Here is a 15,151-nt window from a genome sequence, read left to right as displayed (position 1 = left end):
GAGATTTTTATTTGAAATGATTATAAAACATGAAACAGTTGCTGGTTAGATCCTCTTTTGCTGTTTAAACTCAATACCATTCCTTTGTGGTTGTGGTTAACCTCTTAACTCCCGCTTGAACCGAGAGGATCTTTTTCCTCACGTCATCAGATTTTTTTTCCTTCATTTTTTTGTTGGGTATTCAACTCATTTTTGTAACTTTTTTGTCATTTTTTGGTCAATTTTTTTTTAGCAATTTTTGGTCATTTTTTTGGTCATTTTTTTGTCACATTTCTGTCATTTTTTTTAAATCAAATTTTTGTCACATTTTTGTCATTTTTTGTCACATTTTTGTCCATTTTTTATCATTTTTTTGTCATTTTTTGGTCACATTTTTTTGGTCACATTTTTGTCATTTTTTCAACTATTTTTTGTCAATTTCTTGTGACATTTCTGTGACATTTTTGCCACTTTTTCATCAATTTTTGTCAGTTTTCTCACTTGTTTGTCTCATTTCCATCATTATTTTCGTCTCAGATTTGTTGCTATTTTCACAGCTTTTTTCCAGAAGCTTTTGGACTGGGGGTAAAGCCAAACTGGAGGAAATGTAATCGGTTCAGGTGGGAGTTAAGGGGTTAAAACAAGGCAAGTATGAAAATGAATGTTTAATATGACTTTGCTCTTGATATTGCACTCCCTGGAGGATATTATCGCTGTAAAAAATAGTAAATCAGTAGAAAAGTCTGATCTCTTCACAAAGATATAGGAAATCAAAACGTCAGTCAAAAGGCAGTGTCTTTCGCGTCGGTCTGTGGGGCTATAGTTTGGCCGGTCCCACCGTGGACGAGCGAGGAGGCGATTCAGACGAGTCCAGGTTTCTGTAGATGAAGGAGTAGAGACTGACTTCAGGACGGCGGCCGGAGCAGTTCTGGATGTGACAATCGTAGTAATGTCCCAACAGCTCGTACACTTCACCTGGGAGAGACAAGAAAACAGTCTCAACGAAAACCAACAAAAGCAAGAAAAACAATATAGCTGTGGCTTTGCTGCATAAAAGCCGTAGCACTTTAAAGCAGTAAGTAACTCTTGCCCCTAGAGGCCATAAGCGCCACTGCAGGTGTCGTAGCATGTTACGGTTTTTTAACCTCTTACCACCCGCCTAAACCAAATGCATTCTGTCCTCTTTGGCTATTATATAGGCCTGTGTAACACCTCATTTGAAAGCTAAGACCCACAAAACTGATCTTTCTCCTCGCATTGTTGCTGTGTTGTGTCACCTTTTGTATGTTTTTTTTTCTTTTCTTTTTTTTTTCTTTTTGTCACATTTTTGTTGAATTTTTGTCATTTTTTTGTCACATTTTTGTTGAATTTTTGTCACATTTTTGTTGAATTTTTGTCACATTTTTGTTGAATTTTTGACACATCTTTGTTGAGTTTTTTGTCACTTTTTGTTGATTTTTTGTCACTTTTTGTTGAATTTTTGTTGAACTTTTGTTGAATTTTTGTCAAATTTTTGTTGAATTTTTGTCACATTTTTGTTGATTTTTTTGTCACATTTTTGTTGATTTTTTTGTCACATTTTGATGAATTTTTACATCCTTGTTTTCTTCTCATTTTTTGTGGCTATTTTGGTGCTTTTTCCCAAGAAGCTTTTTGATTAGGGTAAAGCCAAACTTGAGAAAATGGGATCCTTTCAGGTGGGAGTTTGTCCGTGAGACTAAATACTACGAGAGGGATATTGTTCATCCAATTACACAATGGAGATGCATTTTTCACTCAAACTTGGCTGTAAGTACTGTTTAAAGTGGCGCTAGCCGCAGTTAGCTTTACCCGTTAGCCTGTTAGCTTCTTCTTTGTGATTCCATTAGTGTGTATTGGTGACTCCGGTCCAACGGCAGTCAAGATGCAATTGTGGTTTTCTGGCCAGAGACACCAGGGGGAGATGAAAGACCCTCTAATCATTCCTTTATTTATTGGTTTATTTGGTCGGGACAGTGCATGTTAATGAACATACATGGGTCTCATGCATGTAAACAAGCCACACCGGATTGTAGCCTTGGGCTAATTTCCATCCGTCGTCCCCCATGCACACTCTCAAACACACTCACATTCATCATGGCCTATTGTACATGTTTTTAGTGGTAGGGGAAACCGGAGTACCCAGAGGAAACCTACGCAGACACGGGGAGAACATGCAAACTCCACACAGAAAGGCCCCGTCCCTGGTGGGAATCGAACCCGGACCTTCTAGCTGTGAAGCCAGAGCGCTAACCACTGTGCTACCGTACCGCCCTTTAACACTTGTATTACCCCCAGAGGGACTACGGAAAGGATTTATTAAGGCAAACAAATTACTTAGTACTGCTTTAAAAGGTAATTTGGATAAATTTTCAAATTCTCAAGATTGTTTCCCCCAAATTAGCTTGATCCAATAAACACCACAGGACGAGATCGATTTCTAACGATGTGAAAAAAAGGCGCAGGTTTCATTCAAAATGGCCGACATCCAATACGGCAGACAGCGTTGCGGTAATAATATTTTTTGCTCGACTTGTCATGATGTAAGTCTGTACCGGGTACCATAAACTGTATCATGGACACCTCCCTCATTGGCTCAAAATCTAACGTTTTTGTTTTAGGCCGTGTTTTGCAAAGAATATGTAAATCTTGGTCAGATGGAATTTTGTTTGAACAGCTATTCATCGTGCAATTCAGCTTTATCTAAGAAAACAACAGCTTTATGTCACTGTTTCAGCTGTTTTCCCTCGTTGACCCTTGACCTCTGCCGCTTACCTTGGCCCCAAAGCGCAGAAGATTCACGCTCCATTAACTCCCATAGTAAACAGTTACCTAACCCAGCTATGTTGTCCTCAAATCAAGTGTGTGTCACGTCATCGGGCTCCTCCGGGGATCACTGTGGTTTTAGCCCCGGTTTAGTCCCGGTTTAGTCCCGGTTTAGTCCCGGTTTCAGTCCTCGTTCAGGTCTTACCGACGGTGGCGTGCTGCTGCCGGAGGAAGCAGTGCATGCGGTGCACGTCTGCCATGAGCTGAGCGTCTCTGAAGGTGAAGTAGGCCACGTCTCGTCCCGCCTCAGCAGCTGCCAACATCTGGAGCAGAGCTGGGGACGGGGAAACAGAGTCAACAACAGGACATTTTCAAAGGAGACTGACGCGGAGGAAGAGTGGGGCATATTTTCGGCCGCGACAACAGTTCTGAGAGTTTTCTTCATGAACCGTTTTACTTATCATCTCAAAGGGGGCGTTTTGCATTTGTGTGCACTTTTAAAGAGCTCTAACTCAGGAATGGAAACATGTATAGGGCTACAATTTGGTCTGCGCCATGTCTGCTAACAATATGTCCAAGAACAATCATCAAAAATGTGCTAGATTGTAAACTTTAGGATTTATAGTCTGCTAAAAAGGGCAATATTTGAATTTTGGATTTTTTCCCCTAAAATGTCAGGGGCTCTACAGAAGAAGTGTATTGAGTGAATATCTTCCTCGACTTGTCATGATGTACATATGTACCGGGTACCATAAACTATATATATACATATAGTATCTTCATAATTCAGCATTCCACCTGAACCGAGCACATTTTCTCCAGTTTGGCTTTACCCCAATCCCAAAGCTTCTGGAAAAAAGGTGAGAAAATAGCGACAGAACTGAGACGAAAACAATGATGAAGATGTGACAAAAAAGTGAGAAAACTTAGGCAAAAAACTAGCAAAAAACTGTCAAAAAACGGACAAAAAATGGACAGAAATCTGACAAAAAATGATGAAAAAAATGACAAAAATGTGACAAAAATGTGACAAAAAAGTGAGAAAACTTAGACAAAAAACGGACAAAAAATTGAGAAAAAATTATGAAAAAATTATAAAAAAGTGGCAAAAAAATGTACAAAAAATGACTAAAAAATTACAAAAAAATTGAGAAAAAATGATGAATTATGAAAAAGTGGCAAAAATGTGACAACAAAACGACAAATGTGACAAAAAGTGACAAAAAATGTACTATTTGACAAAAAATGTACAAAAAAGTTACAAAAATGAGTTGAAAACCCCCCAAAAAATGTAGGTCTTAGCTTTCAAATGAGGCGTTACACTGGCCTACAGGATTTGGGTAAAGCTGACCTGGAGAAAATGATCTCAGTTCAGGCGGGAGTTAAGAGGTTAAAGTAGTTTTTGAATTTTTTTTTTTTTTTGGGATGCCGTCTGTATCCATCAGCCAGTCATTAGCCAGACATGTTTTATCTATCACAAATATTTTTTGAATGCTCTCACTTTCCAATGCTTATTTTAAAGTGAGAATATGTAGGATTACTGGAACATGGTCTGTCATAAGGGAACAGTATTACAACATGTCTAAAAGCTGAACATTTTTCCTTTAAAATCATCGTCTCCCAAAGCTCCTTCTGTCCGCCGTGATTCATAATTTGAGCATTTTGTCCAACTTTTGTGCCCCTCACACTTCCCCATCTGCGACGCTTCGTCCCGGACGCTCCGTTTTCTAATTTGCCCGATCCGTCCCCGTCAGCGCTCAGGTATCGGCCGCGGGAAAGCGCCGGACGATGAGCGAGGCGTGGTGGACGCTTCAGCCTCAGACCGATGGACTCCGGAACGCGATCGATGCTTCTATTAATGAAAGGCGTTCACTTTGGCGCGGGGTCGATGCGGAGAGGCGGCGCGCGGCGCTTAAGTGAGTGTCCGAGCTTCCCCCGAGACGAATGGACGGCGGTTTTGGAGCGCTCGCTGTTAAATATGAGCCGATGGGTTTGAATTTACAACGAAAACGCCGTAATGATCGCTCCCCTGACCTGGAGTTGCCTTTGAGGCTCGTGATGTCAAAAGTTACACCCCGTATGAGGACACAGCGGCCTGTCAGTGTAGGCTCTCAGTCGTGCAGGAATTATCCAGCTTCAATGAAGGTTCTTGAGTCATCATCTGTACTCTGTAGTTGAAGTGTAGGACGTTTCACCTCTCATCCAAAAGGCTTCTTCAGCAACACTAAGTTTAAGCTCAGCCTGCAGACTAGATAGAGACCTTGGCTTAGTCCCTCCCCTCTATTACCAGATACTCTCACATGTGGGTAAACATCTCTGAAGTTATAAGTCTGTAGTTCTGATCCTACTCTCTGCTGATCACAGCTGCCTATTGATCTGTCCTGGGCTGAGTTTCAGCCTCATTAGCAAGTTACTGTACAGTGGAGACAGGTGGAATCTAAGTCCTCCATTCCTGTTCATGGAGGGATTTTGTTTCTTCACAAAAATTGCTTCTCCAACGTTTTTCTTTAGCTAAAGGTTTAACCTCCCTGTCCTCAAAGGAGTGGTTGGTGGAAAGCAGACTGAGGGCTGCTGGTGCTTTCCCTGCGGTGTTGATAAAGCCTCTTCTGTAGCTGTTGTTTGGTTTCCCTAATGTAATGTTCTGTATAATCTTCTTCTTTGCATCGAATATAATATGGTGGTCCCTCGCTATAACGCGGTTCCCCTTTCGCAGGTTTTTTTTTGCACGACTTTCTCTGCACTTTTCCTCATAAATAAACACCGCTAGCATGTGGCGCTCGCCTCTACTTAAAAAGGACTATAGTATACGGAGTTTAAAAATGTTAAAATTGTGTATTTTCCTCCCCCTACATGTTCCAGCCATGTCCTAGGTGTAGAATGAGCTCAGACATGTTCACCACAACTGCCTGTAAAATCCTGCACTGTCACTCAAAAAGGTGTTAATTCGGGTCCGAAGTGCCGTCATGCACGAGCTTAATACCTGCTTAATTTGCAGGTATTTTTGCAGCTGTTTTGATCATGTTTCTGGAGGATGCACATCCCCATGCTCCACCAGAGCCAAAGCCAGAACGGGCCGACAGTGTTTAACTCACAGTGGGATAAATAAAGTTAATTCATGGTTGCACAGGGATTTTTTTTAACGTACCTTTGAGTCTGGTGTCTCCTCCGAACACCCCGCAGCCCCAGTTTCCTGTGGCCACAGCAGAGAGCGTCTCACTGGGCTCTTCAGGACGAGCGAAGCCACAATAGGCCTGAACGACAGAGAAGATGGAATTAAATATGGAGACCAGCCTTTGGCCAAAACCTTGCATTTGCATCATCATGTCCCACATTAACAGACAAGTACAATGAAATCTGATTAGTTAAAAGCACATTTACAAAAGGACAATTTCTGGACCTTTTTTTCCACATAATTTTGTAAGGTACCCTGAATTTTTGGATATATTGTATTCTTTGGTGAATATAGCACGAGGGGTAAATGTGAAAATGCAAAAATAAATAAAGGTCTGGGTATGTAGGGTTGGTCTGAGAAGCAGGTGAGGGAGGGGCGAGTATGGCTCATGGGCGCCTTTCAGAGAATATACGACACTTTATCCGCTCTACCCAACCGCGCACGCCACGATCTACGTGCACGACTCTATCCCCCACACGCTTCTGTTTCCACCACACACACACCCGCATTTGTTGTGGGCAGAGCCCCCACAGAGGAGCACGCTGTACAGATCGTCAGCAAAAGTTTTTAGAGCCGCGATGAGAACAAATGTGGACAAATGCTGCCCTCTGGTGGAGTTATGGAATCATTCAGAGCGCCAAGCTGTATTAAAACAGAAAAGAAACCAATAAATACAACTATGAAGGTAAGCTACATGCAGATGTTACGCTAACATCAGCTAAAGCTGCGCTAACAGCGGCTAAATGCTAATAAAAATGCTATTAAATCCGTATGACCTGCGTGTTAATAGTGAGGACTGTCCACTCTCTCGTTGCCAATCAAAAGCCAGAGTCTGTTCTCGTCACATCAGACACGGATCAGCGCTTTGGCCACAGCCAGAGGTCGGTCCCAAAACCTATACCTGGTCAGACCGGTTTGGCCCTGGCCTTTGTTATGGAAAAGCTCGACAAAGCTGCTGAAAGAGCCATTTGGCCGACACGCACCAGCATGTGGAAAAGCACCTTTTGTCACTGCGGCTGCTGTATTTGTCAAATCTGTTGGCCCTCTGGGGGCCCTGCTGGCTTTGGGGCCCCAAGCAGCTGCCTGCCTTGCCCAATGTCAAGCTACGCCTCTGGTGATCAGTGTCGTATTCTGAGAGAATGGCAACTTAAAGGGGCTATCCTTGATTTTTTAATTTTCTGTATTGGAATAAAATTTGTTTTGTCCTTTAGTATATGGTAAAAGCAAACATTTATCCAAAAAATACTGGTTTCAAAGTCTTTTAAACAGTCATAAAATGTCAGGCTAGTAGGCATTTTTTACAGTGAAGTGACAGTTTTCCTCCCTGAAAGTTGTGAAACCTGGTTTAAACCCAGTCCCTGTGATGAATGTTGATGTTGTAAATGCACTAGGAAAGCAATTTTAAATGTGAGTGACCCTGTTTCTTTGTACAATCCGGTATAGCTCCTTTAATGTTCAGTTAAATGTTAAGAAAACCAAAGCTAGCTTATTAGCAACAGCTGTTTCTGGTCGTGGAATTCTTTCAGACGATGCATCTCTTGTTTGGAAGCATTTAAAAAGCCTCTAACAATTATAAAATCCACTAGACATTAAGTAGTGCTCATTCTGCATTAACCCACATGCATATAGCCCCACAGCGCCTCCTGTTGGCAAATGCCATATCGCTCCAGGCCACTTTCTCTCAAGTCCTGTAACTGTGAACGTGGGGCTATAATTTATTTATCCTCCTTAGCTTTGGAAAAATATGTTTTGTGAGTATTTTCCAATGGAGACCCTTCGAACAGCGATTATGCGATTAATTTCCCCGTCGTTGCGCGTTCCTCTCCGTAACCTGGGAGGTAAAGGGCAGCGGTGACAGTCTGACGGACAGCATTCGGACGAGGATTGATCTGGAAGCTGCGAATTACTCAAATCTGTCAAATACGTCCATTCGATTTGACAGAAACACAAACCCATCAACGTCTTTATTCTACATCACGACCCTCGCTCCAGGCCTGTGCGAACGGACGCTTCTGAAGCAAAACAATGTCAAAGAGAGGGATTTTCTACAGTGATTATTTGTCAAATGTTTCCTGAAACACATCGATCGCGTAAATTAGCCGACATTTGTGCAGAGACGACAGGCTGTAATTGACTATTAATTACTTTCAATAAACCTTCATCACTAATTTAACATATTGTGCATGAATGTGGTTTAGAAACTTGCTTTGGGCTCCGGAAATAAGGAAAATGGAAATAAGAACTAAGGTAAATTCTCTAATACTGGCCTGTATTCCATTAGCGGCCGGGTCTCTAACAGAGGCCGGGTCTCTAACAGAGGCCGGGTCTCTAACAGTGGCTGGGATCGCGGCTGGCGGAGGCAAATTAAAGCCGGACTCTAAAACAGGCCGGGGCTTTTATTAGAAACTATAGCGGTAGAAATATTCCCCATGTTAGGAATTTGTCTCATACTGGTGTAAATGAAAACTCACGTGCAGGAAGTAAACAAACGGGAACCCGGGCCGAGGGGGACGCTGCGGAGGAGCTGATCCGAGCGTAACTTTGACACAGATTTAGCCACTTTTCAAACCTCCTCTGACGATATTTGGAAACAGGGCAACAAATGTCGTGTGACCCTCCAGGGTTTTAATAAAGTCACCATCGCGTCTTCAAAGCACGTCCAGCTGCTCCGTGTGCAGGTCAGTCCCGCCTCAAAATAACTCCTCCCATCAGCGCGAGCGTCTCGTCTTCTCTCGGGTCAGTCTCATGATCGATCACAAACACAAACGCTTCGTCTAAACTCGCCTTTTGCACAAGATAACAACAAATAATCCAAGTCTGCGGTAAAAACGAAACAGAAACCTGCAGTGACATTGATGTCAAAGCTCCGCTAACAGCAACGAAACACTTCCTGTTGTCCCGACAAAATAAAAGGCGTCAATGTTCCAGCCGCTGGGAGAGGGTTTGAAATGTTAATTAATAAATGAACCTAATATTTTAGGTGCAAATGGACACGAATCTCGTTTTTCTTCATTTTCCTGGTCGTCCGATTTGCTCAAATAGAAATAAAGGCCTCTAAGTGTAGCCTGGTTCCAATAAAGGCCTGGTCCTAGATGCCCTTGAGTAAATAAATGCCCCCGGCCTATATTAGAGAATTTACGGTAGTTTCCAGAAATCTGTCCCTGAGGCAAGTTTTTCACACTAAACGAGCTCCAGAGACACCACGCCCCCTCAGACTAACGCCACGCCCCCTCAGACTAACACCAAATGATTAAATGTATGAATAAATTTAAATAAAAAAAACTCAAATAAAAATAACTTTTCTGTCCAACATTTCCTTATTAAATTTGCTGTTTCACTGAAATAAAATAATCATAACTTACAAGTGATGTGATTCATCTAAATAAGTCATATTTTCAAAAGTATTAAACCTGTCATATGCACTTTAAGCACCAATAGTGACTGAATACTGACCCAGGACTAAACCGAGAGCCCCCACACCTGCAGCCCAGTGGAGGATCTCCAACTCATGACCAACACAAACCTTATTGAGTTCTCTGTTGATTTTGTCCGGTTTGAACTGCTCCATAAACGTCCGGAACTGCAGCGCGTCGATGGCCACGATCTCGGTGCATCTCCTCTGCCAACCGTCTCTGCAGGAACGAAGGAACAACTGAGAAAAAAACACCAAAACCGGACCAAACAGCAGACGAGAGGAAGTGGAGCGGTACCTCGGCGTGATGTCGTGGTGTCTGCCGGCCCATTTGTAGGTGTGGGAGTAACCCGTGTATTTACTGAACTGCTGAGAACCTGCAACAAAGCAACATCAAAAATAACAAATATCGTACAGAACACGTGTCAAGAGCCCGGCTTATCCCGCCTCCTCTGTCCAATCAACCAATCAGAGCGCTCCTTCTCCCAGGCATTACCAGGCAATTCAAGACCAGCTCTCAATCATTTGTGGAGGCGATTGTTTTTTTATTGTGTGATCATTTGGGTAACGAGCCAACCCTGTGCCGGGAATTGGTTGTTTTGGTTTTGTAAGTCAAGCCAGATGTTTTCATGGACAGTTACTGCAAGTCCAGTGACGGGAGGAGATGCAGCTGTGTCTCAGCGGCCCCGTCTCTGTGGACAATTTCAAGTCAACTTAACCTCTTAACTCCCGCCTGAACCGAGAGGATCTTTTGCCTCACGTCATCAGATGTTTTTTCCATAATTTTTTTGTTGGGTATTCAACTCATTTTTTTTCATAAATTTTTTTCATCAAATTTTGGTCTTTTTTTGGTCATTTTTGTAATTTTTTCGTCAATTTTTTTGTCAATTTCTTGTGACATTTTTGTAACTTTTTTGCCACTTTTTCATCAATTTTTTGTCACTCTTTTGTCAATGTTTTCCCACTTTTCTGTCACATTTCCATCATTGTTTTCGTCTCAGTTTTATTGCTTTTTCACAGCTTTTCCAGAAGCTTTTGGACTGGGGTAAAGCCAAACTGGAGAAAATGTGCTCGGTTCAGGTGGGAGTTAAGGGGTTAAGACACACCTGTTTAGGCTTTGTCGCCTCACTATACTCAGGCCTATGTGTATTGTGCCTTTTTCTATTGTGTACATCCCCCACATAATGTAATGTGACTCTACATGTGTATTGTATTTACAGTATGTTTTTATGTGAAGCACTTTGTGACCCTGGTCTGTGAAAGGCGCTACATAAATAAATACATTTTACTTACTGACTCACTTAGTCACTTACTTACTGTATCTGTAAAGCTGTTACCTGAACGCTGAAACATTGCTCTTTTAGTCCCAATTAAACCAAAACTGGTATTGACAATAAACTTTTGTAAAAAAAAACATTTGTTATACAGAGGAGTTTAGGTAAGATAAGGATATGGTTGGGTACCGTTAGTGAGGCACTACAAAGGGCCCCAAGATTGTAGAATAGATCAGATGTACTACTTTAAACCAGTATTTACTCTACAGTCATTGCTAGTTGTTGCTTTTTCTGTAACTTTAGCTGTAAAACAATAACAGCAGTAAGGCCATCGCGCCCTTGCTCTGCCTGATCCCGTCAGATCTCAGAAGCTGAGCAGGAAAGGCCTGGCTGGTACTTGGATGGGAGACTGTGTGTGAGCACCAGGAAGCCCGGGAGAATGTAGTGTGTGAGTGAGTGATTGAGGGTGATCGGAGGGGCCAATTGAGGGGCGCAGATTGAAAGTCATGCTTCCCCTGGGGCAATTATGGCTACATATGTAACCTACCACCTGGATGAATGAGAGTGTGTTTGAGAGTGCACATGGGGGACGACGGATGGAAATGAGCCTAAGTCTACAATCCAGTGTGGCTTGTTCATAAACATGCACTGGCCCTACCAAATAAACCAATACTACTACTATGGTGCAAATGAAAAAGGCACGGAATTTAACCGTCTGGAAAAGCACGAAATAAGACTAATGCATTATTCTTGTTAATACACACATTTCTTTGAATAGAGAAAAGCAGGTACCAACAACTAACAACTAATACTTGGTTCACCTCAAATAAATGATACAAATTTAAAAGAAATGGTCTTTTATGGAATAAAATAACATGGTTCTATTTGACAGATATTTTAGTTTAGGTATCAAATAAAGTATCGTCCTTTTAGACTTTACGTCCACTGTCTCACTTTCTGAAAACACTGGAGCGAAGGCGGCGCCTTCTGTGTTTGTACCGAACAACCCGACGATCGTGTCCTTTGGCAAGACACTCCACCCAGCAAGTATCTCAGGCTCTTGTGTGAAAACTCAATAATATCTGATGAAAATCTACATCTAAATGAAGTAACCTTTTGAATCAATGGAAGCAGAGGATTGTTTAAAGGAGACAAATGGCTTCACAAACAAGTCGAAATATCACCAGAATATCAGGATTTGATTAACAATGATTCATTTTTCCCAAATGTCTCCAAAGTCCAAAAAAAGGTCAGAATTGTTTGTTACACTTTAAGCAGCTCCTGTGAACGTAACTCCAACGATATTCAGTTCTTTTCGTGATTACCTTGGCTTTACCCAAATCTAAAAGCTTCTTGAAAAAAGTGGCAAAATAGCGACGAAACTAGGATGAAAATGCAACCAAAAAGTGACGAAAAAGCGGCAAAAGAGCGACAACTATGGAGGACCGTGGCTGCCAAAACTATAAATATATACATAAATAAATAAATAAATAAATACATTTAAAAAAGATAAAATCAGCAAAGAAATGCGTGCAATTATGAGAATAAGTGCATTTATTTCTGTATTTATTTATTTATATATTTATTTATTTCTGTATTTATTTATTTATTTACATATTTATTTATTTTTGTATTTATTTATACATTTATTTCTGTATTTCTCTATTTATTTCTCTATTTCTGTATTTATTTATATATTTATTTATTTCTCTATTTATTTATTTATTTCTCTATTTATTTATTTATTTTTGTATGTATTTATTTATTTCTCTATTTATTTATTTATTTCTCTATTTATTTTTTTATTTATGCATTTATTTATTTATTTCTGCATTTATTTATTTATTTCTGTATTTATTTATTTATTTCTCTATTTATTTATTTATTTCTGTATTTATTTATTTATTTCTGTATTTATTTATGTATTTATTTCTGTATTTCTCTTAATGAGATGCAAATCATGGGGTGGGTCGGGATGCCTCTGCTGTAAGCTCATTGGTCAATCTTTTTCCTTGCTCCAGAGCTTGTCCAGCATAGACGGCCATGTTGAGATCACTGTGTTCTCGCTATAGCCATGTCAGAACGAAAAAAAAAAAAAAGCATTCTTCCATATGCAGCAATTGCATTGTGTGTGTGTTTTTTAAACAAATAAGTAAATTATCCTTTGCTCTGGGTCGCTGAACAGCCTCCATTTTGGAGTGGTGAACGGTTGCATGTTGGACCTCAAGCATATCTAGTTGGGGACTGCTGTGCTATGTTCTAATGAGCTGAGAAGACTGGCGGACAGGAGAATCTGTAGTGTTGACTATATTATTTTCCGTTTGGATCAGTTACGTAAAGTCCCGTCGCCAGACGTCAGTCTTAAGGCGGCATTAGTACTACTATAAAGAACATATTTTTCGGTATTCGCGTAGCCCTGGCGCACAATGATCATTACATTAAACATAATCAACAGCAAATATGACCAGACCAACTACAGCTGTAACATCAGTCCTCGTGGCGGAAACGTCAGTAGGCCTACATGCATTAAATGCCGCCGGTCCTCTCTCTCCGTGAGGAGGAAATAGTTAGGTTACTTGTGGAGTTTGGACTGGTCTAATCGGGCAGAAAGCGCGAAAGTAACACTGTGCAAATGAGTGATCTTTGCCCAATTTGTAGTGGTTATACAGCAGTTCTGCAGGCCTTCTCGTGGTTATACGGCGTATGTCTGCGTATCACGTAGTCTACTACACCACATCTGTGTCAGGGGGGGCGGGCATGGCCCCGTATGGCCAGCCCATAGCGACGGGTATAACCACTAGAAAACATGCAGGATGGCCGGATAACCACGACAAACCGGGCCAAGATACGTATCACTCATGTGCGAAGTGTTACTTTGCGCTTTCAATCGGTTTAATACACCGCACGCGACGAGCTCTCGCGCAAAGTGCGTACATGTACATTACAGGCGTGCGCTGAGAAGCGCCATGCTGTCAAGATGCGTGTGCCCACTACAAACCACTACAAATTGGGCAAAGATCACTCATTTGCACAGTGTTACTTTCGCGCTTTCTGCCCGATTAGACCAGCCCAAACTCCACAACAAGTAGCCTAACTATTTCCTCCTCTAGCACGGAGGCGGCATTTCATCCCTCTCTCTCTTTCTCTGGCACGGTTCCTTCCAAGCTGCGCTCGTGCGCAATTGCGCACGGCTCCCGTGTTGTCTGGGCACAAAATAAAATATAGGTGATATGATAGAGGGGCATCAACGATCATCCTCCGCCCTGAGAGTCCACGATGCTCGTGAGAGGCAAAGGCAGTGACAGGTGCTCGTGTGTGTTTTACTACAAAGCGCTGAAGTCCGCCGAAAAGTCCCCGCGTTTCAAGTGTGCGTTTTACACTCAGACACTGGAGCTTTCAGTGAAGGCTGAGAGAGACTGAAAAGTGGACGCGGCCACAGCACTGACCGAGCCATATTCATGGTACAAACGGTGGCGCGAGTGTGGGGGTGTGTGTGGGGGGAGTGTGGAGGGGAGTGTGGGGGTGTGTGTGGGGGTGCAGGCGCTCGTTCTACAGCCCCAGAGTCCGGTCGTTTTCCACGCTCGGAAACGTGTTTTCGTTGCATCGGCGCAGTATTCTGCACAGACGCAAGGCCCAGCTCATTCAGCCGCTTTTGAAAAGGACCTCACTCATAAGTTCAAGTTTGAGTAGAAGGATGTGTTGATGAGGAGGCTCAGCTCGGAGAAACGCATGTAGGCCTACTGACGTTTCCGCCACGAGGACTGATGTTACAGCTGTAGTTGGTCTGGTCATATTTGCTGTTGATTATGTTTAATGTAATGATCATTGTGCGCCAGGGCTACGCGAATACCGAAAAATATGTTCTTTATAGTAATACTAATGCCGCCTTAAGACTGACGTCTGGCGACGGGACTTTACGTAACTGATCCAAACGGAAAATAATATAGTCAACACTACAGATTCTCCTGTCCGCCAATCTTCTCAGCTCATTAGAACATAGCACAGCAGTCCCCAACTAGATATGCTTGAGGTCCAACATGCAACCGTTCACCACTCCAAAATGGAGGCTGTTCAGCGACACAGAGCAAGGGATAATTTACTTATTTGTTTAAAAAACACACACACAATGCAATTGCTGCATATGGAAGAATGCTTTTTTTTTTTTTTCGTTCTGACATGGCTATAGCGAGAACACAGTGATCTCAACATGGCCGTCTATGCTGGACAAGCTCTGGAGCAAGGAAAAAGATTGACCAATGAGCTTACAGCAGAGGCATCCCGACCCACCCCATGATTTGCATCTCATTAAGAGAAATACAGAAATAAATACAGAAATAAATACAGAAATAAATAAATAAATACAGAAATAAATAAATAAATAGAGAAATAAATAAATAAATACAGAAATAAATAAATAAATGCATAAATAAATAAATAAATGCATAAATAAAAAAATAAATAGAGAAATAAATAAATAAATAGAGAAATAAATAAATACATACAAAAATAAATAAATAAATAGAGAAATAA

General features: G+C 41.6%; 1 protein-coding gene across 1 annotated transcript in view; it reads right to left on the bottom strand.

Annotated features, from left to right (window-relative positions):
- Positions 1–658: 658 nt before the first annotated feature.
- Positions 659–15,151, bottom strand: part of LOC306978543 (poly(ADP-ribose) glycohydrolase) — a 58,426-nt gene continuing 43,933 nt past the window's right edge. The window contains exons 13-17 of the mRNA XM_079577147.1: positions 9,646–9,724; positions 9,459–9,567; positions 5,909–6,014; positions 2,969–3,097; positions 659–954 (exon numbers count right to left, since the gene is read on the bottom strand). Coding sequence (XP_079433273.1) covers positions 797–954; positions 2,969–3,097; positions 5,909–6,014; positions 9,459–9,567; positions 9,646–9,724 — 581 coding nt within the window. The 3' untranslated portion in view covers positions 659–796. The remainder of the gene's footprint in view (positions 955–2,968; positions 3,098–5,908; positions 6,015–9,458; positions 9,568–9,645; positions 9,725–15,151) is intronic.

The sequence above is a fragment of the Gobius niger genome (assembly GCF_951799975.1).
Source record: "Gobius niger genome assembly, chromosome: 19".
NCBI classification, from domain to species: Eukaryota; Metazoa; Chordata; class Actinopteri; order Gobiiformes; family Gobiidae; genus Gobius; species Gobius niger.
The sequence above is the reverse complement of the archived record's forward strand: the minus strand, read 5'-3'. Positions and strand labels throughout refer to the sequence as shown.